Source organism: Mirounga angustirostris, unplaced genomic scaffold (assembly GCF_029215605.1).
Source record: "Mirounga angustirostris isolate CCGP_5_RB_7025 unplaced genomic scaffold, mMirAng1.0.hap1 SCAF_4, whole genome shotgun sequence".
In the NCBI taxonomy this organism is placed as follows: Eukaryota; Metazoa; Chordata; class Mammalia; order Carnivora; family Phocidae; genus Mirounga; species Mirounga angustirostris.
Window position 1 is genome coordinate 158,104,692 of NW_026991712.1, and position 24,374 is coordinate 158,129,065.

The 24,374-nt window shown below is 55.3% G+C and overlaps 1 protein-coding gene across 7 annotated transcripts in view; it reads left to right on the forward strand.

Moving 5' to 3' along the window:
• The window catches only part of HIVEP3 (HIVEP zinc finger 3), a 449,883-nt gene that overhangs the window by 410,340 nt on the left and 15,169 nt on the right, over positions 1–24,374 (forward strand). For all 7 annotated transcript variants that reach the window (XM_064589326.1, XM_064589332.1, XM_064589331.1 and 4 more), the window contains one exon: positions 21,820–21,995. In XM_064589326.1, the coding sequence (XP_064445396.1) occupies positions 21,820–21,995 (176 nt within the window). The remainder of the gene's footprint in view (positions 1–21,819; positions 21,996–24,374) is intronic.

Below are 24,374 nucleotides of genomic sequence, written 5' to 3' on the forward strand. Positions count from 1 at the left end.
TGGAGGGGAGAGGAGCCCTGGTACCCAGTTATGCATCCATTTCATCCCCTCATCCCCTCATCCTGTCTGCCTGCCCTCAGCTCGCCTGATGCCCTCCTCAAAGGCCTCCCATTCCATCCTTGGCAGAGAAACTTCCAGACTTTCTCTGGGGTGGAGGAGGGGTGGTCTCCTGGCTGCTGAAGTTGAGGAAGGGCTAGGGGTATAAAAGCAGTCATCCTGAGGGGCATTTGGCTGGCTCAGTTGGTGGAACGTGTGGCTCTTGATCTCAGGCTGTTGAGTTCAAACCCCATGTTGGATGTAGAGATTACCTTAAAAAATTAAAAATAAGGGCACCTGAGTGGCTCAGTTGGTTAAGAGTCTGCCTTCAGCTCAGGTCATGATCTCAGCTCCCTGCTCAGTGGGGAGTCTGCTTCTCCCTCTCCCTCTGCCTCTCACCCCTGCTTGTACTCTCTCTCTCTCTCAAATAAATAAATAAAATCTTTTAAAAAATTAAAAATAAATAAAAATAAAAGCAGTCACCCTGGGGCACTTGGCTCTTGATCTCGGGTTTGTGAGTATGAGTCCCATGTTTGGGGTAGAGTTTACTTAAAAATCAGTCAATCACCAGCTCCTGTCACTCTTCATCCCTCTCCCTGCTCTAAAAAATAAAAATAAATGAGTAAATAAGTAAATAAAAGCAGTCCTCCTTCTCTTGGTTCCCCCCACCCTTGTCTCCAGAGTCCTTGAGGGAGCCTGTGGTCTAAGTCGGGATGGTTCCCACACTCCCTACTGTCAATGCAGGATCCCATTTTCTTGAGTCTGCAAAGTCTTTTCCACCCATTTATTTCTTTCCAGCTTCTGCAAGTTTATTGCCAGTGTCCTCCCCAGCCTTTCTCTTCTTTGTAAGTGTATGATGCCAAAGGAAAAGAAAAGAAGAGAAAAGGGGGAAAGAGAGAGAGAGGGCAGAGGGGGTGGGGAGAGATGAGGAGGCAGAAAAGCAGAGAGAGAAGAAAGAATGCTTTCTGCACCATCTTTAATAACAGACTACTAGTAGGGTTGTTTTTAAATATGTTTTAGCCATGGAATTCATTCTTCTGAAGAACCTCAGGGAAAGCCACCCTGTCAGGCTCCCCCGTAGGCCCTGGGAGCCCCTATGGCGCCTCCTGAAACTTCTAGGAGTCAGAGGAGTACAGGGCAAAGTGCCAGTTCCAGAAAGTCTAGGAAGTCTTTGGGCTCTGGACCGAGAGAAAATCAGATTCCAGCCCCACCTCTGACAATTACTGGCCAGTCCCTAAAAATAGGGTCAGTAGTATCCACTTCACAGGCTGCTTGTGAGAAATGAATGGCAAGATAGCGCGGGCCACTGACACTGGCCTGGCGAGCAGGAAGTGCTCAACAAAGGTGCCACTTCCTTCCTTGCTTCCTTCCTTCTGCATTGTTCTCTCCTTCCTCCCATCTTCCTCTCTTCCTTCCCACCTTCCCCCCCAGCGCGACTCTCATCTTCTCCGGGCTGAGGTGCTCCTTCTGCCCAGTCCGTAGAGCCACTGAGAGCTGTACGCCAGGGTGTCTTTGTGGGCCTGGCTGCGGGTGGACCGCACGTCAGAAGGGAGAGAGTTGGAGGTCAGCTCCAGGTCCGTGACTGGTTGATCCTGGGACAGTAAAAAGGGAAAAAAAGAAAAAAAGGCACATGGGCTGTGGGGCAGATGGAATGTATGACACTGGTGTTGAACAGGGGTCCCCTGGATTTTATTAGCTGCAAATCACAGGAAACTTTGGCCTTTTCCACCTTCGGGCGTTGTTTGAAATGAGGCCCCATATAGGGAAGGAGGTAACATGGTGTGAGCCCAGCCATGGCAAGTTTGGGTAAGTCTGTCCCCTCTCTGGATCTCAGCTTCCTCCTTGGTAATTGGAGGATGTGAGAGAGGGCTTGAGTCTTAGAGTCGGGGCTGGGGTCTGAGCGCTGACTGCTGGCACTGGCGCTGAGATTCTGGATGGTGCCTTTGCTCTTTATGAACCTCAGTCTTATCCGTAGAACGAATGATTGCCACCTGGCCTGGGTGAAGGCTCTCTGGCTATCATAATGTGACATGTAGGCTCTTATCAGAGGATGAGCTCATTCAGCTCTGCACTTGATCCTGAGAGGAGCTGTTGCTCAGATACAGTCTTCAGGGAACGGCCCGGGCAAGGGAGCTATGCGGGCTATTGTGAGCCCTTGTCCTCCCTGAGGAGAAGCTGGCCTCTTCTAGCTGTCAGAGAATCGAATCCAAGCTCAACTGCAGGGTGCCCCTTCTTGGGCAGGAGCCTTTGGCTGTATGCCTCAGCCTGAGATGAGACATCTGTCGGGAAGAATTTCTTTCGGAGCCCAGAGCTGGGTACTGGGGATTGCTTGCCTGAGCACATATAGGTGAAGGGACAAGGAGGGCAAAGGAGAGGCTCAATCTCTAGGGTTCTCTGGCCCCACAGCTTAGAAAAATGAGAAGAGAGTTACTCTTTCTCCATGGCCTATAGTCCCTTGGGGGTGGGGTCCCAGCTGCAGGGTCTCCTCTTCCTTGCCATCCACAGGGTGGAGGCCCAGCTCCAGGAGACACGGATGCCTCCCGCCAGCCATACCGTGCTGCCCTGTGCCTGTCCGCCTCACTCTTTGGTGCTCCTGGGTGCCTTTCTCCACTCTGGAGATGGAGAGTCCTCTCGGGGCTGTCAGGAACGGCAAATAGAATCAGACATGTGAAACCCTTGCCCAGAGTCTGGCACACCCCACCCTAGCCCATTGCCAAGAGAGGGAGTGGGGGGGGGGCATCCTTCACTCCCTGCATGCCACACAGAGCCCCCGTCTCAGTTTGGCAGTAGACCACGGTGACAAGAGCACGGCTTCGGCACCAGCCAGACCTGGGTTCAAATCCTGACTCTGTCACTGATTAGAAAGACTTAACCTCTCCATGGCTCAGCCCTCTCAGCTGGAAAGTGAGAATCCTAATGATCCCTATTTACCAAAGTTGTTGAGAATAAAAGGAAACAATGTTTGTAAGTACCTGGCACAGGGCCTGGCACGCAGTGAATTGACCTCTTATTCTGCCATGAATTATCAATATTTACTTATATGATTGCCTCTTCAAGTAAAGGGTAAATTCCTGATGTCTCCTGCCTTTTACAAGCACTTTGTGGTAAAGTGGACGGAAGCCAAATGGCCTGCGTGGGAATCCTGGATCTATCAGGGTGCCCTTCTGATGTGAAGTAAGCTAGATAACACCTCCATGCCTCAGTTTCCCCATCTGTAAGATGGAAATGGTAACGGTAATTCCATCTCAAAGGGTTTGAGTGAGGATTAACTAAGATGCTCCATGTAAAGAATGTCCTGTGCTTGGTGCATAATAAGTGCTCAGTGAAAGTCTACTATTACTCGTATTACGAAAGGGTCCCCAGAAATCATTTCACCCAAATTCCTCACTTTGCCAATGAGGAAACTGTGGTCCAGGAAGACATTAATATGGCGTGTTAATGACAGAAGCCGTCCTGTTGACCCCCATTCAAAACATGCCAGTGGAAGGAAGGGAGGAAGGATGATGTGGTCGTGTGTAGGAGTGTAGGGGAACACGTGTCATCTTGCTGATGGCAGGGAGACGGTTCTGGCGTGCTAGTGAGTTGGAAACCTGCAGTGCTTTCAGCACCCATGAAGAGAGATGATTGACCCCAGAGGATGCCTTTGGTTCTGGAGAAAACATGGGGCAGCCTGGTTGGGGGGCCACGGCCCACACAGGTGGAGGAGGGCACCCCCCTAGGGGTGGGCCGTGGCTAGAGAGGTGGAGGGACGCGGCTGGGGAGGCCTTGGATGGAGGAGATATGAACTAAAGAATTCGGGGAGGTTGGGACATGGCGACTTGCCCTCCACTGGTTCAGGGAGAAAGTGTTTTTTTTTTTTTTTTCATCATACTTTTAACTTTTTTGTATGTTTGTCATAGCTTCAAAATAAAAATGTAAAATGAAAAAAGAGAACCAATTTGGCTCAGAAGAAAGGCGACTGAGGAAGCCAGAAATCGAGGAAAGAGTTGAAAGGGGATGCAGGCTGTCAGGGGCTGTCGGGCAGATTCCTGGACAAGTGGAGTCAGCCAAGGCCAAGAGGGGGAGCTAAGGGCATCAGACCAAAGGACAAGCGGGGCCTGAACTCCAGGCAGAATTTTGGACCTGTGCTGTGGACAGGTGTCATCTGTCACCGTGGGTGGCTTGCCAACGAAAGAGGGACAGCCCAGCTGGTAGGAGGGTGGAAGGAGGTGTGACCTGGGGCACAGCACCCAGCAGAAGACAGATCGGGCCAGAGCAGGGCAGCAGGGGGTGGGTATGCCCGGCAGGCAGGTTCCCAGGAACATGGTGGCAACAGACCGGGCAGGACGCAGGAGCCCAAACGAGCCTAAGGCAGCCAGGGGAGAAGCCAGGCTGTGAGCGAGGCCTTATGACCCGTTGGCAAGTAAGGCCGGCAGACTGGGGCCAGGAGGCAGCCAGCCAGGGGCCAGGCAGGGCTTCCGGGGACTGGAGCCAGGAGCAGGGAGGGCACCTCCCCAGGGGTGGCGGCAAGGAGCCGAGGCAGCAGGCAGGGTCCAGAGGCCCAGGGAGGCTTGTCCAGGCTGTGCTGTTCAGGAGGCCGAGGGGTCAGGTAGGAAAGTGTGTTCGCCCGGTGGGGGCCCGGTTGGACGCAGGCTGATTCAGAAGGAAGAAGAGCCATCCCCTCGCAGAGAGGGGGAGGCCAGTTCCTGTAGACTTTCAAAACTTCAGCAGATCTAGCAGCTGTGCCACCTCAGATCCGTCTCTCGGAAGTTTCTGGGACTGCTTAGCTTGTGAGCTCAGGAGGAGACTCTAGGAACCATGATTTCCCCGAGGGTTGTAACCCACTGGTGGTGGCATTCTGTGGACTCTGGGTTTTCACCATCGCAGTGAGCGGTTAAGCCCTTCCAATGAGGAAGGCAGCTGGAGACTCACATCCTCCTCTGTGATCAGCCATAAGGAGGGAAGAGCCCCGTGGGGCCGAGCAGGAGATGGTGGCTTGAATGGGTCTGGAACCCAGGGAACCCAGTGTCCCCTAGGGAGCCAGCTGCAGGCTGAGCAGCGACCCAGGAGCTCCCACCGGGGGATGGATGGAGGCAGCCGAGGCGGGACTTGGGCCCAGCTGCGGACCCTGCCCAGACTCCAACAGTGGTCCTGGGGTCTGGCAGAACAGGCACCCATGGGTGTCCCCACACTGTCTAGGCTCTCTCCCTCCCCCTTTTTAGGGGCCTTTGTTGGCCCCACTCCTCTAAAGGGCCTCTGAAGGTCAGCCCTCACCTGGGGCCGGGGAGAGGCTGCTGTGAATGTATAAGGCTCTCTCTGGGGTCCAGTAGGTCGGGGCATGATGCCTACTCAAGTCCTCATCAAAGAGGGGGTGCCCTTCCCCTCTGAGGCAGGACAGCATGCTGAAAGCAGCAAGCCGGGCTCCCCCAGGCTCCCTGGCATCCCTGGCCTTGGCAGGGGGAGCCTTTCTCTCTAGGACAGCAATGAGATGGGGGTCAAGTTCTGGTCTCTGCAGGAAGGCCCAAGGAGGCAGTTGAGGTCCCCGCAGGCTCTGTAGACAGGCCCAGCCGTTTCCCATAGCGCCCCAGACACATTCTCCACACCCCAGCTGCTGGTTGGACCTGGGGGACACTGTCGCTCTCCTCCCCAAGAATCATGGTGCGAGCACGCCATGCTCGGATCACTATTTCCAGGCTAGAACTTCCTTCTTTTGGTTTGATGGGTCATTCTCAGAAGGCCTTAGTGGAGTAAGAGAAGCTTCCAGGAGTTTCTCCCAGGCCACATCCCCTCCCTGGACTCCTGGGCATTTGGCTCCTGCAAGTGTTGGCCTGCCTCATAGCAGGTTCTTTGTGTTGGCAGCTCTCTAAGTGAGAGCCTCCGGCAGGCCGTGATACAAACCATCAGGGGGATTTTAGGCGACACCAGGACAAATGCTCACGTTTTATTTTAATGTGTGTTAGAAAGATGTCACCAGCATGGGAGACCTGCGGTTCCATGACTGTGAGTCCTTAGGATGAAGCTGTGGCCGGGCGGGCCCCACAGACAGTGCTCAGGAGGCCTGTCTCTGAGCTCAGATGCTGGAGAGCCCGAGGTGTGTGGCCTTGGGACCAGCCCCCAGGAGCGTCACCGTGGGCCTTTACCATATTCACCGGCAAGAGCACTTCTGGTGCGTCAGGGCATGGCAGTAACTGGAGGGAGGCAGCAAGGGACTGGAGGGTGGGCCCTCTGCTCTGGGTCCTCTTCTAAGAGTGCAGGGAAGATCACTGCGTCTGGAGCCCAGGAGGCCTGGCAATGACCATGGCTTTGCCCTGATGGGCCATGTGATTTGGGGCAAGCTGTGAGTCCATCTGTACCAGTGGCTCCTGATCTGGAGGGTGACAGGCGGCATCCTGGGCTGAGGTAAGGATTAAATAAGCAGATAATAAGATTAAATAAGGAAACACCCCCCTGCCCCTCCCCCAAGCGTGGAAGCAGCCTGTTGCCAGGTGGAGCAGTGCCTGCCGGGAGGCTGGCAGGACTGGGGGGTCTGGGAGCACGGCCTGGAGCCAGCCAATCAGATTGAGTCCCCGCTCCATCACCTGCTGGGCGTGTAACCTCACTGTGCCTCCCTTTGTCCCCTGCAAAGTGGGGAGAGTCCTAGTGGCGCACTTAGTGTCAGCTTGCGGGCCCCTCTCCCTCCACCCTGGCACCTCCTGGGAGGCTCGGCATAGGCGGCCATTGGACAGGAGGACCAGGCAGCGCTCTGGAAGCACCTCTGAGGACTGGCCACAGTTGACAAAGGCATGGGGAGGGGTGGGTGAGGGAGAATTGTTCCAGACAAACCAACTGGCAGAGGCCGAGGCCCGAGGCTAGGGGAACAGGGGGGCTGGTGAGGCTGGAGGGAGGCCGGAAGTGGCGGTGAAGGGGGTGGGCGACCAGAGAGGACAGGATGGGTGGGGAGGTGGGGGTGGGCCTGGGATCCTGTCACAGGCGTCGGTCGTGGGTGGGGAAGGCCCTCTGCTCCTTTTCATTCATTGCATTTTTGTGAGGGGAGAGTGGGGATGAACAAATGGGAATTACTGTAAGTTGTAAACACATCATGCATTCGGAGCTATTTTTAAATCCCCAAAGCTTGGTATTTCTCTGACTCCACCACACAGTTGGCCCTAAAGCCTGGCTCAGAAAGAGTCTTTGCTGGCACCCCAGTTCCCTCCCAAACACCACCTCCTCAGTCTCTTCTCCTTGCCCCAGCCTCTGTGCAACCCATGCTTCTCTGCCTCTGGGCCTTTGCTTGTGCTGTTCCCTCCTCTTGGATCTCCCCTTCTTCATCTCCAAATCCTCACAGCCGAGGTGTCCTTCCAAGCCCAGGTCAAATACCCCATTCCACAGTGCCTCCCTGACCTCCCCCCACCCTGCCACGGCCTGCCAGTTCCCATCTCTCCTTCCAAACCCCCGGGACCTGTTCTCTTAGCTTCGCTTGACATTTTTATTTTCTGTTTGCTTCGGACAAATGGATGTTCCCCCTGGTGGCCAGCCTTGAAGCCCATGGGCAGGGGCAGTCCGTTTCATAAAATCCACGGGTGGTTTAAACATGTTAAGCTGAAAAATGTAGGCAGTGGGCACAATAAGAATGATCTTTGGTGGACACGGTGCCACTTAGGGTCTGTGTGGCTGAGGCCCATCACTGTGCCTCTCTGAGCTCAGTCTCTCCATCTCTGGAACACGGACAGCGACCTGTACTTTCACAGGCCGTTGTGAGATCCGGAGGCCGCTTCAGCCTCCTCCAGCACCCCCAGCGAGTAACCCGTGGGTCTGCAGGAATGTTAGCGGGGTCTGTTCTTTTTTAGCCATTTCGAGCTGACTCTGCATCTCCTCTGGACTTAGTTCTAGCCACAGGGTCACTCGGAAAGGCACCACGGGCTGTAAATAGCAGTCGTAAGTGACACTTGGTCCAGGCTGGGCCAATGCTGCTGGACAGGAGCCCAGGGCTTTCTGGAGACACTGTGTTGACTCAGTTCTCTACTGGGCACCGCGCCTATAGTGCAGGGAAGTGTGTGGGGAGCGACGGGTCGTCTGTAACGAGGGAACGCCCGGGCACATCAGCCCTGCCTTGGGTCCTGGCTCTGCTGTCAGTGTCTGTGTGACCTTGGGGAAGCCATAGGCCCTCAGACCCGGGGTCAACTTCCTTAAAACCTTTCTGGTGGCTCTGTTCTCCGAGTGTAGCTAGACCCTCTTGAGAGCTCCTGTTCTGTCTCTGGAACTCTTCCCTGTCAGCTCTCGGCCTGCTGAGAAGAGCATTCCTTGCCCTTCTGTGCCTGGGATTTACCATTCTCCAGCCCCGTGGGGAGCCAGGTTCTCCTGCTGTGAGGTGGGGCTTTAGCCCCACGTGCCTTCTCCCCAGTAGCCCTCCCTGTGCACACTCAGGGGGGCCCCAGGTAGCTGACTTCAGCTCTGGTGAGCACCAGCTGAGGTGCAGCACTCGGTCCCCTGGGCCAAGCCCTGTCCCAACGGCAGTCCCCTGGCCCATGGCCCACTCTTCACCTTTCCCACCTGCAGTAAGAGCAGCTCAGTACAAAACTGAGCACTAAGCACTTCACACCTATAATTCCTAATCCTCATCATCACCTGCTAAGTCATGTTTATCTATGTATACACATGCACACATGTGTCCATTCTGCAGATGAGAGGCTCAGAGAAGCAAAGGGACTTGTCTACAGCTCGGGTCCTGAGGAGTAGAACTGGGATTCAAAGCCAGCCCTATTGGCTCCAAATTTGTGTTCTTTCCTCCACAGCCCTATGCACCCCTACTTTCTGCGCCCTCTGACTCTTGGCCACCTGCATGGCAAGCTCCTGGGGAGACCCTGTGGCTGCCCCTCCATGTGTCCAGGGCCAGGCCCCGAGTGGACCCCCTCCCCCAAATGCTTGTGCATGAAGATGTTGCCGGTGGTGGTGCTTCCCTAGGGCCCATGGTGAGGGCTGGACATCTCTCCCCTTCCCCTCTCTCCTTCCACGCTCTGGATAACAGTCACCCCAGCAGTGGCATCTTGTCCAGCCCTGAGAGCTAGAAGGGCGTGGGAGCCAGAGAGGAGTGTTGGGGGTTGTCTACCCTTCCTCGGCTGCTCACTGCTTGTGTGAGCTCGGGCAGGTTGCGTTACCTCTCTGAGCCTCCACTGCCTTATCTGGAAAGAGGCACGACATTACGCACCTCCCTGATTTCTAGTAAGGGATAGACGAGCCCCCGTAGTGAGGCAGGCGCCTTGTTTGCGCTAAAGGATCACAGATGTTTGCTCTGCTTCGGACGCGAAGGCGTCGGTCGTGGGTGGGGAAGGCCCAACTGTTGTTGCTGTTGTCCGTCCGGCGCAGGAAATGGCTCAACAGCAGGCAAATCCATCCTCAGCAACTCCATCGGACTGGAGACTTTCCACTTCACTTTGACCGTAGAGGTGATCTAAGGCTCCGGTCGACAGAGGTGCTGCTTCTTACCCCACCGGAAGATTAGGAAGAGCCTTCTGAGGCTGTGTCGGCAGCTGTGATCTTTGGAAGCTTGCGGCCCCAGGGTGAGACTGGGGGTCACAGAAGCAGGGTACCTGGCTCCCAGAGAGGAAGGCTGTGAGGTGTCTGAGGAGAAGGGAGCGTGGCAACAGCCTTGTCTGAGGGGCGGTGCTCAGCCCGGGAGAAACCTTTCCAGGGGATTAAGAAACTTCTACATCCCCTTCACTTGCATTTCAGGATTTCAAAAGCACCACGTCCATAGCGGCCTCCGCCTCACTTCGCGTACCCTGGGTCTGCTTTCTCACGTCCAGCACCTGGTCACGGTCAGCTTCCCTGTGCTGGGGACCCGTGAAGTGTTCTTTGCTGACTGCTCCGCACGCCTTCACCCTCTGACAAGGTTTCGTAGAAACGGCGTCTCCGAAGCCTAGCTGAGCAGGTGGCGGCAGCGCTTGGCCAGATCTTCACGGATGAGCTCTGGATTGCCACGTTTCCCACCCTGCCTACCTCTCTGCATCTGTCATGCTAAGAACTGTCCAGAGCGTTGAACTTTTTAACTGAAGGGAAGATGCAATGTGGTCAGCAGGCAGGAGGTCAGATGGTCCGTGGCCACTCCTCCTTGTAGCTGTGCCCTCACCCCCTCCTCCCCACACTCCCCTGCCTAGGACACTAGTTGGGCCACCGTGTTGCAAGGCCACAGGGTTCAGGGGATGGGCTGGAGAGAGGCTATGTGTCCAATCAAAGCCAGCACGGTCCCACCTGCTAGGGGAGTCATGGTTTGCAGCTTTCAAATGCAAATAACCGAATCCCGTTATGCTTAAGCTTGGAATTCCTTTGAAAGTTGTCGCCCATGTTGCACCTGTATTATCCTGATCTGGTTTCTAATGGTTTGGTTAACTTCACTGAGGCTTCTGCCGCCCCTGCATTTTCTTTATCTGGACCTTGATCCTTCCGTCCTCCTGATCTCCATTTCACAAGTAGTCTCGTGTGGGTGGACGGCCAGAGTCTAAGACTGCTCAAGCTCCCTGTGGCATGGATCGTGTTCAGAGGGAAAACTGAAGCTGCCGTCGGCCACGTAATCACCATCAAAGTTTGGATGCTGGGATGCTTCACATTCCAAGTCAGCAGGTCCATCTTGTCCCTCACCACCATCACCTTGGTTGTGGCCTTGGAGGGCTTCCCAGGGCACCAGCATCCCCATCAGCATGTTTTGGATTGCTTTGCAGACCTGGCCACGGCGAGGGAGGAGGAGAAGGAGATGGCCGACCTCTATCGTAACTGCCTATTATTCCATCAGCTGGTCCACGCGTGGCCACAGATGGACAGTTCTCCTGGCATCGTAGCACCAAACTACTGGCTTCCTTTCTGATTCGGGGCAGGGGCACGTCTCCAGGCTTCTCAGTCGATGGACAACTGGGCCATTTGGTTTTCCTTACATTGTTGAAGAAGAAATTTAACTGTCATGAGGGCTATCAAGGCAAAGTGCTAGAGGGAGAGGGCAAGTACTGACCGAGCCCTCAGTACATGCTGGGTGCTGTTCTAAGCATGTAACTTGCATTAATGAAGTTAACCTCACAATGATCCTGTGAGTGTGTACTATTATTTTTCAGTAATTTTCAAATGGAAACATATCATACATACAATCCAAGTCCTAACTCTACAGTCCGTGAGCTATTGAATACACACAGTGAATACACGCGTTATCCCCAGGTCAAGAAATAGGACATGATCTCCATTTTACAGATGAAGAAACTGAGGCCGCAGAGAGGTTAAATAACCTGCCCAAGGTCACACAGCTAACAAGGGACAGAGCCTGATTTCAGCCTTGGCAATTCTCGCTCCTAAGCCTGATTCTCTTTACTGCTGCACTTCTCTGCCCCTGGGAAAGCTGTTACCAGGGGAGAGGACCAGGATGAGACCTTGCATTCAGGGTGAGATTTGAATACACATCACAGCCTTTTCTCATCTTATTTGCATCTCAATGCAAATGTATCTCTGCTCTGGAAACACTGAAGCTTCACAGATCGCCGTGGCACAGTGGTCTTAGCCATTGGCTCACAAACATTGATCAGGCACTTAGCGTATACATGTAGTTCAGCAGCTACTGCTATAGGACGGCCTTGGTCAGCGTCCCTTCTAGCTGCGGCCCCAGCACGTGCTTCCAGAACACAGCCCTGACTGAACACCCCTCCCCAGCCCCCGCCTCCTGCGAGACACAGGCCCAGCCTTTGTGCTGGCATCTGAGTCTTTTCTAAGCCGGCCGCAACATGACCTTCCCGCCTCAGTTCCTGCCATGGGTCATACAGAATTGTGCCGTGGCTTCCACAGTAGAATTTCTGGAAAAAGCACCTATCCCGACAGCCCTTTCTTTTTCCATAATAAAAGATTACCCCTCGGATCCTGGCTGACTTTCTTGTCAGTGTTTTTTTGTCAAGAGTAAGGCAGGTATTCAATCTCCAGGATCTGGTCCTGTCCCCATTCTGTCTGGGGAACAAGGAAATGAGGCTGGAAGAAACGAGACCATAGCCCTGCTCAGCTGGGCTGGGTGCAGCACCACCCGAGGGCCCTGGGGACCAGGAGCCCTTCCATCTTACGAAGGACAACCCGGAGGGGCCTGGGACAGCCTGGGGAGGCCTCCAGCATCCATCCTGAGTGGCGTAGCTGGGGCTATGGAAATGACAGGCCTGGAGGAGAGCAGTCTTGAGTGGAGTGGCCTCCTTTGGAGACTGTCACATGGAAGAAGAGGGGCACTAGCCAGAGCTCAGTCTGCAGGTGGGAGCACAGGTTGACCTCTTCAGCTTTAATAGGAGAAGAACTGCCCAGAGGTGGAAGGTGCTGCCCAGAAACCGTGAGACCCCAGGTGCCCAGGCGTACGCACCTCTGGGAGGGCGTGGAATGGGATCCTCCTGACCATGACCACATCAGAGGATGCACAAGGCCCCCTTCCCCCGAGAAGTCAGAGGTTTTAAGGTCCTTCCAAGCATGGATGTTCTTTAACAGTAATTTTCAAATTGTTTTTAAACTCACAGAACTCTTTGCTGAAAGGTTCAGTTTGCATAGATGCTCTACTCTGAAAAATAGCTCGATGTAGTAGGGGAGGAGGGGATGCTGAACCCCGCTGCTCAGCCTCCCCACCTCTGTGAGTCCTGAGTATGGTTTGAAAGTCATTGTTCTAGAACCCTGCAGGCCAGGGCCTGCTGAAAGCTGGAGCAGCTCCGTATGCTGTGCACATCTAGGGAGTGTGCGTCTCTTTGGCAGTTTCACTTCTCTGAACACGAGAAGCCCAGCTTCTGGCTTCCTGCCTCTCTCCCTAATCTCCCTGTCTGGTCGGAAACAGGGCCTTTGGCTGCATTCCTTTGACCCCAACCAGCATCGGCCCAGGCGTGGTGCCTGCTTGGTGGTTCTGGGTGTCTGCACTTGGTCGTTCACCCCACAACATCTCCACGAATCGTACCAATGTCTTTAGAATAAAAGCCACCTCCTAGTCTTAGCTCTGTGCCTGGTCAGTCCCCAGAGCGGCTGCTGCCTCCTGGGCAGCTGGTGCAGTCTGCTGACCTGCCCCTGGAACGGAACATTATTACGGTAAAACCGAGGAAATGGCCCAGAGGCACACATGCAAGCCTGTGAAATGGACAAGGACTTGCTCCAGTGGTGGGAGTCCTTCTGGAACGTGGAAACGAAGGCTCTTTGATCTGCTTCTCTCCTGCCTCTGTCAGGCCAGCCGACCTCGAATCTGCGTCGTCTTTCCTCCTGCCTCTGCCCTGACTTGGGCTCCCTACAGTCACCAGATGAAAAGCATTTCTTTTGAGAAAACCACCGAAGACCCACCCCGCGGGTCCTCCTCTGATCATCCATAGCACTTTGTACATTGTCTGGGTTACTGTTCCTCTTTGTTTCATGATCTTGTAAGTGTCTGTTCTTCACACTTGAGACCAAGGTCCAAGTCCGACTCAGCTCTGTATTTCTGGCCCTGGCCCAGCCTCAGGCTCAGACCAGTCCTCAGTAAGTACTGTAGAGTAAATACACAGAGTACTGGCTTAAAATGGGCACCCCGCAGGTGGGCTCTATGCCTGCGCTTTTTTACAGAGGGGCTGTGGAATTCCTGGCCCAGCAAGCCTGTCCCTGGACCGCAGCTTCAGTGCCCCCCACCCCAGATGTTGTGATGGAATGTCATCTCTGCACAACCCCGCAGAAGGAGAGTCCAGGATGCACCTAGAACCCAGTGGGAACATCCGCACGTGGCCCAGAGTTTATTTTTCCCTAGTTTATTTTTCACAAGGGGTGTGTTCCCTACAGTATTTGTAACAGATACACAGCTCAGTAGGCTGGACCACCTGCCACTTGGTCCTCTTCCCACATTCCTTCCTTTGAGGCTGCACCACAAGAGCAGCGTGTCCCGGGCACTCTGTGGTGGGACCTTCGAGGACACAGTGACCTCTGGGAACCCACTCTAACCTCACTTCAGGGGACACAGGCTCCCTGCAGAAGTGGGGACTCAGAGCGACGATGTGTGCACCTCCCATCACATCTTCCTCTTGCTTGGCATGATTATATGCATATTTGGAGGATTGGTGAGAGTTTAATGATAAAATATTAATAATCTATGGAAAAGTCAATAACATATCTACAGAATAGCCTCAAAGGAGCTCAGATTAAGAGGGTAACTTGGAGGCCACGGAGTTCACCCCCTCATATAAGAGAAAAATGCAGCTTGGTGGAGAGAAAAGTCATGGACTTGAAGGTCAGACAGGCCCCTACTAGCTTCATGACCTAGGGGGGATGACTTTGAGTCAGAAATTTAGCTCTGGGCTGGATCTGCCTCTCCTTCTATTTTAATTGCCCTGAATTGTCTTTTAAAACAGGTGATTTCAAGTATTAGTCAGAATTGCATAGTAGTTAAGCACCTGAACTTTGTAACATGTGACCTGGGATCAAATTCTAGCTCTTGTTAACTTACTGGCTGTGTAGCCTTGGGCAGGTTACTTAACCTCTCTGTGATGCCAGTTTCTCATGTGTAAATGAGGATGATTAGAGCCCCTGTCTTAATGGGCTGCCATGGGGTTTAAATGAGGTAATGCCTATAAAGCATCTAAAACAGGGCTTGGTATCCAGGAAGAGGTATGTAAGAGTAGACTAATATTATTAGTTTTTTTAAAAATCTGTATTTGTGGTTTTCTTGAAAACCTGGAAGATATGACAACATTGTGCAACCCTTGAAAGGCGTAACCACTGTGCCTTTAGAGAGGGACTGTGTCCTGCCTTCTGGCCCACCTCAGCCCTCACCCCCGTGTCTCCTCTGCCCTCTCAGTCATGTTGCCACCCACCCCACCTAGTACCCCGAGCCTCCATTTGGTCAGGAATAAATATCTATTTATGTTTATTGGAATAAATATGAACTACTTAATGGGTAACAGTGCCCATTTTATAGCACCGCCATAGGAGTAAGCAGGCTCTTCCCAGACTGGCTGACACCTCTGGCTTGTCAGGGCAGCAGAAGACAGGCAGGTGGTGGGGCTCAGAGAAATGACTCCCTGTCCTGGGAGCTGTGAGTCCACTGCACCCAGGCCTGTTGGCAGCGGGGGCTGTCTGTGGCCTCTGAACTGTCAGAGGGCCGGTCACTTCTCCTCCTGGGTCAAGGGCAGCCTTGGGGGGATGGGGAGGAGCCAGCAGACCTGGGAGGCAGAACGGTGCCCCTCGGGGCCCCACCATGGTTTTCTGGTTTCCTGCCCTGGCTTTCTGCAAGGCATTTTTCTGTAGCTGTCAACACCTGCAGGTCCCACCCAGAGCTGGCGGCCCTTTCAGGAAGGGCTGGGTGGAGAATGATGCTGTTCTTGTTTGTCTGCAGTGTTAAAGGCCCCTGGGAATCCTGGAGAAGGAAAGTGCTAAGGAAACCTTGGTCAACATCATCTGAAAGTATTTGTGCAGCAAGTCTATGCAGGGATGGGGAGCTGGGTGGAGAGATCGCTGACTGGCTGGTCTTGGCCACGTCACTGAAACTCCTGGGGCCTTGGTTCTCTTTTCTGTAAAGTGGGGACAATGGTAAAAGGCTGATTGGGAGGACCGGTTGAGGTCAAGCATGTGATGGGGCTTGGTGTAACTCAGGGCAATGAAGATCGACTGTTTCCAAGGGACGGGAAGTGACTTAGCCAAGGTCACCCAGCAAGTTCGAGCAGGAGCCAGAACTCGGACCCAGGTCTCGCGCTGACCTGTGAGCAGAATAGTTCCTACCAGGGAGTGGAGAGTGTTCGGCCTGTCCATCGTGGCTAGGAGGGACTGGCTCTGTGCCCATGGGGAGGCCACTGCATTGTGTTGAGCCTGTGCTCATAGAGTGGGGATGTCAAGGCTGAGAGTCTGATTATAGCAGATCCAGAAGGAGGGCCTTGGTTTGGTTTTCTTATGGGCAGCCGAGGAGTGCTGAGCGCTTGCTGGGTGTCAGGTGCTGTGCTAAGCCCTGGGGATATACCAACAGCTGAGGCGGCCGTGGGCCCTCCTTCGTGGCATAACGGGGACTACACTTGTTGAGAAGGCCATCCCAGTGCACATAGCTTGACCGTGCTGTGAAGGAGGAGCAGGTGGGACCCCCAGGCTCAGAGGTGCAAGAGAGGGCTCCAGAGGAAGGGACCTTTTGGCAAAGCCCTGAAGGAGCAGCGGAGCCAGTCAGGTGGAAGGGGTGGTGCTGGGGAGGGCAGAAGCCTGGAGGAAAGGGACTCTGAGGCCCCCAGTGATGTTTGGCATGGTTGGTGGGAAGGTGCAGGGGGTGGGGCCCTGGAAAGGTAGCTGAGCCAGGTGGCGTGCTGGGCCTCTGCGCCCGTCTTCCGAGTGCAGGGACAGGGCCTTACCCTGACAGAGATGGGGGAGCGTCACCCCCAGGCTGGGAGGAGCAGCTTGACTGCACGTGTTAGGGCCCCTTCCCTCTGGCTGCTCTGTGAGGAAAAGACACAGCCGTGTGGGAGAGAGGGTGGTGGCCCCCGCTGGTACGGGCAGGAGGCGGGCTTCCTCGGGCCACACTTGGCGGTAGTATGGACAGGCCGTGGTGATGGGCTGGGCATGAGGAGTAAAGGCAGTGAGGGCACTGAGGAGGAAGCCCCGGCCCCCAGCCTCGCTGGCTACACACATGTGTGTTCCGCTTATGGAGACGGGGACCCAGGAGAAGGTGGTACTGGAGGGGGGACGTGGAAACGTGGTTCTGGGCATGCAGGGCGTGAGGTGCCTGAACACCACCAGGCCAGATACTGAGGGGGCATCTGGATGTACAGCAGGGACGTCAGACTTGGAGAGAACAGGGAATCCATCAGCGTCCAGGTGGAAAGTCAGGAGTGCGCGGGGGAGGGGGGGGGTCACTTGGGAGGGGTGAGGGGAGGAGAGTGCAGGCTGGAGCATGGGGAGTGGCAGCATGGGAAAGGGGTAAGGAAGGAGCCTGCAAAGAAGGGTCACCAAGCCAAAGAGAAGCCTCTAGAAAGCGGCAAAAGGGCGACAGGAAAAGGCAGCTGTTCTTTGGATTTAGCAACGTGTGATCTTGGCAAGGACAGTTGGCCAGGGAAGCTGAATCGAGGGGGCTCAGGAGTGGGGGTGGTGAGGAGGCAGGGACAGCAAGCCTGGGCTGCCCTTTCCTGGCTTGGACTGAGAAAGAAGCAGAGGGAACAGTAGCTGGAGGGGGTTGGGGTCCAGCGAGGCTTTGAGTTTGGTTGGTTGACTGGTGACCACATTGAACTGAGCATGTGGTCCATGATGGTGGGATGTGCCAGAAGGCAGAGGCTGTGGAGCTGCTGGGGAAGGAGAGGCTGATCCTTAGCTGGTAGGGAGGATGGTCCCACACAGGAGGAAGATCCACCCCACACCGGATGGCTGCCCCATGCCTGTCCTTGGGCTGGGCCCTTTGGGAACCACAAAGCTATTTACGAATCCCGGTCTCAGGCTTCAAGGAGCAGAGAAGTCATAGGCTCCGGGCCATTCAACCAGGACTGCGCTCTTCAAGTCCTGGGGCCCTTCAGGAACCATCCTCCTCCATGACGTTGGATCAGCTGGTTGCTGCCCACTCCAGTCCTGTTCTCCTGGCTTCCAAACCTCCTGAGCTCCCAGGAAGTCGCTGCTTTGGGGTAGGCATTGGGGCTGTGTTTCTGCCCCCCTCACACTGGGGAGCTTCCTAGACCCTCACACTGCCCTCCTCTCATTTTCAATCCTCTCCTAAGCAGTCGTCTTTCTCCCCACAAGTCCGCATGGCCCATCGTGAGTCCCAAGGATTTCCAGCCGTGTCCTGCGCATCTCTTTACGTCCTCCTTACAGCCATCTCACGCTCAGCAAAGGCCGAGGGTCCTGCATTGCTCCCCTCCAAGCCCACGGATAGTATCACTTGAGCCAGCCAAGTTGAAAACTTTGATCTTGGTTTCTGCCTCATTGTGACCCCTACCCCATCCGATGGCCACCTGTCTTAGAACCCGGCCCTCTTGCTAGAACTTGAAGTCTCTCCTCCTCCAGACCATTCCCCATGGTGCCAGGGAAACATCCTCACTCTGAGACTTTATCTTTACGACAACTTTGATCAAGTCTAAACTCCTTAGCATGGCATTCAGGGCTGATGGGGATGGTGATCCAGTCCATCCTGCCCATCCCACCTCATCTGCGCTCACCCACCAAGTCCGTCAGGCCTCTTAACACCTCTTGCCTTTGCTCCTGGTCCCTGCCTGGAGTCCCCCTTCCTGCCTCCATCTCTCACCATCCTCCCACCCCCATCCAAGCCCCCTTGTACTCTCCAGCAGGTTACACACACCTTCCATGGTCAAGGCATCCAAGTCAAGGCACAACCCTTGAAGGTTCAAACAGAGTTTTCTCTGTGTGTGTGTATGTGGGTGCACACACGTGCCTGCACGCACACACATAAGCGTGAGTCGGGGAAGACTGCTTGTCATCTAAGCTTGCTATGGAGGAAGAAATGAGGGGTCTGAGAGCAGATGCAGGAGCCAGATTCTAGTACCTGACTCCGAGTCGGCTTGAGCATCGGGTGGAGCCCGGATGCAGGAGGGTCAGCGTGGTGGTGGGCCTAGCTCACAGTGCCCAGCACAGCAGTGGGCTGGAGGGCAAGGGAACACTGAGGGACGCTTTGTCATTAGAAGTTGGAGGGGAGAGGGTGTCATGGACCCGCCGGGCAGGGCTGAGTAGAGGTTAGTGTCCAGGTGGTAGCAGAGCCTCCAGGGCCAAGAAGAGACCAAGCCAAAGCCATTCTCACTTTTTTCTTCTCTGGCTGGGAAAAGGGTGCTCGCTCCATCTTAGAGTGGGTCGCGGGGGCCACAGAGGGACATAGGAATTAAAATCCGGGTGTGGGTAGCTGATTTGGGTCCGGGTGTCCTCCTGCAGGAGGGTGAACCGCTGTCCCCGGGAGACAGGCATCCCCAGGTTGCCATAGGGGGCTCTTCATAAGAGCGACAAGAGTAATTTCTCCCCACCACCTGCCACAGCCTTCACTTCCTCCCCTTGAACACCAGATGTCACTTTGCCCTGGATTGGGTGAAAGTCGGCCCCTAACCCGAGAACGGGGTGCCCGCCACTGGCCAGTCAGGGCCTGTAAAGAGGAAAGGCGGTTTTAGACAGCAGGAGAGGCATTCGTTGGCCAAAGCTGAGCTGAAAAAACCCAGGGCCCATAGGGACTTGTGGACAGCAGTGCATGTGTGAGAGTGAGTGTGTATATGTGTGCAAGTGTTATGAGTATAGGTGAGAGTGTGTGCCTGAGCGTGAGAGTGGGGAGGTGGTGCGTGTGAGTGTGTATGTGACTGTGTGTGTGTGAGTGTATGACTATGGGTGTGTGTGAGTGTATGAGTATGGGTGTGTGTGAGTGTGTGTGTGAGTGTATGAGTATGGGTGTGAGTGTGTGAGTATGGGTGTATGTGAGTATGGGTGTGTGTGTGTGTGAGTATGGGTGTAGGTGAGTGTGTGAGTGTATGAGTATGGGTGTAGGTGAGTGTGTGAGTGTATGAGTATGGGTGTGAGTGTGTGTGAGTGTATGAGTATGGGTGTGTGTGAGTGTGTGAGTATGGGTGTATGTGAGTATGGGTGTGTGAGTGTATGAGTATGGGTGTAGGTGAGTGTGTGAGTGTATGAGTATGGGTGTAGGTGAGTGTGTGTGTGTATGGGTGTAGGTGAGTGAGTGTATGAGTATGGGTGTAGGTGAGTGTGTGAGTGTATGAGTATGGGTGTGTGTGAGTGTATGAGTATGGGTGTAGGTGAGTGTGTGTGAGTATGGGTGTAGGTGAGTGTGTGTGTGTGAGTATGGGTGTAGGTGAGTGTGTGAATGTATGAGTATGGGTGTAGGTGAGTGTGTGTGAGTGTATGAGTATGGGTGTGAGTGTGTGAGTATGGGTGTATGTGAGTATGGGTGTGTGAGTGTATGAGTATGGGTGTAGGTGAGTGTGTGTGTGTGTGAGTATGGGTGTAGGTGAGTGTGTGAGTGTATGAGTATGGGTGTAGGTGAGTGTGTGAGTGTATGAGTATGGGTGTGTGTGAGTGTGTGTGTGAGTGTATGAGTATGGGTGTGAGTGTGTGAGTATGGGTGTATGTGAGTATGGGTGTGTGAGTGTATGAGTATGGGTGTAGGTGAGTGTGTGTGAGTGTATGAGTATGGGTGTGTGTGAGTGTATGAGTATGGGTATAGGTGAGTGTGTGTGAGTATGGGTGTAGGTGAGTGTGTGTGTGAGTGTATGAGTATGGGTGTAGGTGAGTGTGTGTCTATGGGTGTATGTGAGTATGGGTGTGTGAGTGTATGAGTATGGGTGTAGGTGAGTGTGTGTGTGTATGGGTGTATGTGAGTGTGTGTGTGAGTGTATGAGTATGGGTGTAGGTGAGTGTGTGTGTGTATGGGTGTATGTGAGTGTGTGTGAGTGTATGAGTATGGGTGTAAGTGAGTGTGTGTGTGAGTGTATGAGTATGGGTGTGTGTGAGTGAGTGTATGAGTATGGGTGTAGGTGAGTGTGTGTATGAGTGTATGAGTATGGGTGTGTGTGAGTGTGTGTGTGTGATGTGCCACCTGCTGGCTCCCTCCCGTAGAGTCCCCTCTTCCAGGTCATCCTGTGACATCCTCTCAGCCATAAGCTCATGGCCCCTGCAGAGTAGGCCTGAATCCCAGCTGCTGTCCCGACTGCCTCACCTTCTCCCAGCCACCTCCCTGCGCCCTGCACCTGCCCCGAGTTTGAGTGCCAAGGTCCCTGGGCAGGGACCTGTTGTATAGCATGAGTGTGGGGGACAGGCAGGCCTCGTGCTGGGTGCTGGGGTCATGCTCAGCTGGCCGAGAGGCCACACCTTGCCCAAGGCACCCATGCCATCAGACCCCCCAGCCTCAGGCATCAGAAGGCTCTTCTCCTGGAATCACACCAGGAAGCACCCCCTGGCCCCATCAGAGCCTTTCCTGCCCTACTCAGGAGACTAACGAGGCATTTTGATGAGGATCGTATTGTGTGAGCCTCGTGGGCTTCCTTCTAGGTGGAAATAAGAGCATTCTGGTCCAGGTCCAAGAGCGCTGGTGGCCCCGAGGCCTGGCAGGTGGGCTGGCTGCCCCAGGAACTGCCCTAGGAAAGCTTTGGGCCCTAATGTAATGACCCCAGGGGATTCCTGGGGGCAAGGTAGCTGGACTCTGGGTCCTGAGAGCTTTACAGCTCATCTGGAGATGTGGTCGGGAGAGCACGCAGGGCTCCTGGTTTCTGACTCTGAGAACAGGGAAGTGGTGGCGGTCCCTCCCACCTCCCCTCACACCGGTGTCCAGGTGGCTTCTGAGCAGACGGTTTTAGCACTCCTGGGAGGTGGACAGGCTTTGGAGCAGGCAGGTTCAGATCCTAGGTCCATATCGTGCTCACGATGGTGATTTAGTTTGTGTAAAGTGCCCGGCACGGACGGAGCGCTCGGCAGGTGGGAGCCACTGAAGCCGCTAGAGTGTGGTTGTTACCTTCTGTCCCTCGCGTTGTGACTCTGCGGGCCCAGAGGGGCTGTCCTTTGCGGGCAGAGGTTGGGGCCAAGGCTGGCTCTGGAGCGGAGACCCTCCGTGAACCTGTGGCTTCACTTCCCAGCAGGAAGCACAGGGTCTGCTGCCTCCGGAGGGAAGAGAGGGGGCAGCCGTACTGGGCCGAGGGCAGGGCAGGTGCAAGGGGTCCGTGGTGGATCCCCAGGGCGACTACCCGCACCCCCCCCCCCCCCCCGCCGCACTGCCCCCACACGGTTCTCTCTGGTTCGAGTCCTCCTCGCCCAATATCCACGAAGGGCTGGAGGCGGCTAGGAAGCGTGTGCATCTTCTGAGGTGGGAACCAGCCTCTTCTCCTCCTTTTTTTTTTCCTTTACCATGACGCCTGTTGCTCATAGGTACAAATCAAACGAAGAGTATGTATATGTGCGAGGCCGCGGCCGAGGGAAATATGTTTGTGAGGAGTGTGGAATTCGCTGCAAGAAGCCCAGCATGCTGAAGAAACACATCCGCACCCACACTGACGTCCGGCCCTATGTGTGCAAGCACTGTCACTTTGCTTTTAAAACCAAAGGTAAGAGACAGTCAGCTGGAGCACTGCCCCGGCCCACTGTAGGGAGCTCCCCTCCAGGAGCCCTAGCACAGAGCTCAGAGGCCCGGACAGCTCTGCCCGCCCCCAACACTGCCTGGGCTCCCCAGTGGCAGAGCAGCCGGCTCCAGACTGGGCCGTGGCACCCCCTGGCTGTCCCAGCCTGTCCTCTTGGATCCCACACAGCTCCTCGGCCTGTGTGCTCCCGCCCACCGCCGCCTGGTGGCGCTCTTGCACACGGTTCCTGGTTTCATTTTCCCTCCTCACCCTGTCCTGCTGCATGTCTCCTTAGCCCTTGATCCACTGAGCTGGTGAGCTCCAGCATCCACACTTGTCACCACCACTCTTGCGACTCCATTCCACTCCGAGCCACTTAGCACACTCGCATGGCCACTTCTCATGGCAGAGCTCGCCCCTGCCTCCACCCGCCTCACCACTCAGACCATGTTCCTGCCCGCCCGCCCAGCTCCTCTGCAGCTCTCAGCACAGGCCCGCCCGCCCCCCGCCCGGCTGGCAGCCCTGGCCTGCCCGCCCCGGCCACGCCTCGAGGCAGGCTCAGCACAGGCTCTGGCAGTCATCTGAGAAAGGAAGAAGGGTCCCGCTGCAGCTGCCCGGACCCTCGTGTGAACAAGTGAGGCCGAGTCCTCCCCGCGCACTGCGTTGACTGTTCCCGAAGGCTAGGCAGGGAAGACAGGGCTGCTTGTGCATCGCTTCCTGGTAGCTGAGCGGAGGGACAGAGGTGAAGCCCAGGAAGACTTGGGGCTCTCGACCCCCCTGATGGCTTCAGCCTCTTGTGCTTTGCAGATTCTTGGGTCAGGGTTTGGGCATGAGGGTCCTGCCTCCCCGCTTTGAGCACGTGGGGGGCCTCCAAGCCGGCCCCCACTGGAGCCACGTGGCATTTCCGCGGACAGAACCTGAGAGCTGATTCAGCTGTGCCACTTGTTGATCTTTCTTCTGTTGGTCAAGCTGCTTCTAGCCAGAGAGGTCAGGCCAAGCCCTGCAGAGTTCGCCAGCCTTTCTCCCTTCCTCTTCCTCTTGCTGGCCCCCTCCGCTCTCTCTGGACCAGGTCCGGGGCAGCTTACCACATCCCCTGGCTCACGGCCCCTCTCTGCCCGAGCTCCGTCTCTGCTCTCCTAACCCCGTCCACCGACCCGTGCCCTCCTCTGTCCTCTGGCCATCCTTCTCAGTGGACCTCAACCTTTCCCACCTAGGTTTCGGGTGGCATGGAGGCGCCCTCCCTCCCACTTTCTTTCTCTGATCTTCTGCTCTCTTGGCGTCTCATAAGCAATGTTTCAAAGGGTCCCCAGAGAGGACAGATAGTCCTGGAGCCCGGCCCCCCACGTCATGGGTGCATCCAGCCCCAGAGCCCTGCCAGGTCCAAGGCAGCACAACCCAGCATGCCTTGGCCCTGGATGTGGGCTCTGTCCCCGCTGTGTCCCCTACAGTCCCACTCCCTCTGGCCTTAGGCGGCCAGTGGAACTTTATGGAAGAAGAGAGATGGGAATAGTTGACTGATAATTTAAGTAACGGAGTAAAAAGCCTCTTGTCCAAAACACCCTTGAAGGTGAAGAAAGCAGGTCCCCCCCCAACCAAGTGACTGTTAACGCTAGAGCTGTAACAAGAACCTAGGACCCCTACCTCAGGGCATCACCCCCATCACCTTCATCTCAGTGAGCAGATCCCTTCTCTGGAAGGAATGGCAAAATCAGGTGACTGATCAGGTGGCCTCCAGAGTGGGTCACAACGGCCGTCCCTGTTTCCAGGCTGTGTCCAGGGGACCACCCTGTTCTGCTCTCAGCGTGAGGAGCCCAGTACTGAGAGTACATCCCAGCCCAGGGCCATAAGAGCACACCTGTGTCCAGCGCCCACAGAACCATCTCGGGGAGCCTTCCCCCTGCCATGTGAGACTAGAAAAACCCGTCTGACTAAGTTCCCAGCCAGAGCAGTCTCTCCAAAGAGGGGTCCCTGTTCAGTTTCCTCCTCTCTTTTGTGGAGAGAAAAGGCCTGGTCCCTGGCAGGAACACCTCTTTTCCAGAGCTCTTTCCATTGGAGGCCCTGCCAAGCCTATCCGCAGTCCCTTCCTGGGTCCCTCTGAGCCGGCACAGAGCCCTGGAAGGGCCAGAGGGCATAACCTGAGCAGAGGGGCTGCAGACCCCCCGCATGCCCTGGCCCGTGGCATCCCGGGTGTGCAGGCTCGCCCACACTGCCCCACAGGCCAGGCCCAGGAGGCTCTGTTCTCAGCCAGTGATCAGGGAGTGTTCTGAGCTCTCTTCAAGTGCTCATAGAGGCTTCTAGAAGACAACACCTTCAGAGCCAAAGCAGTAAGCGAATCTGAAATGGTGGACTCTCAAACTGTGACTGCCG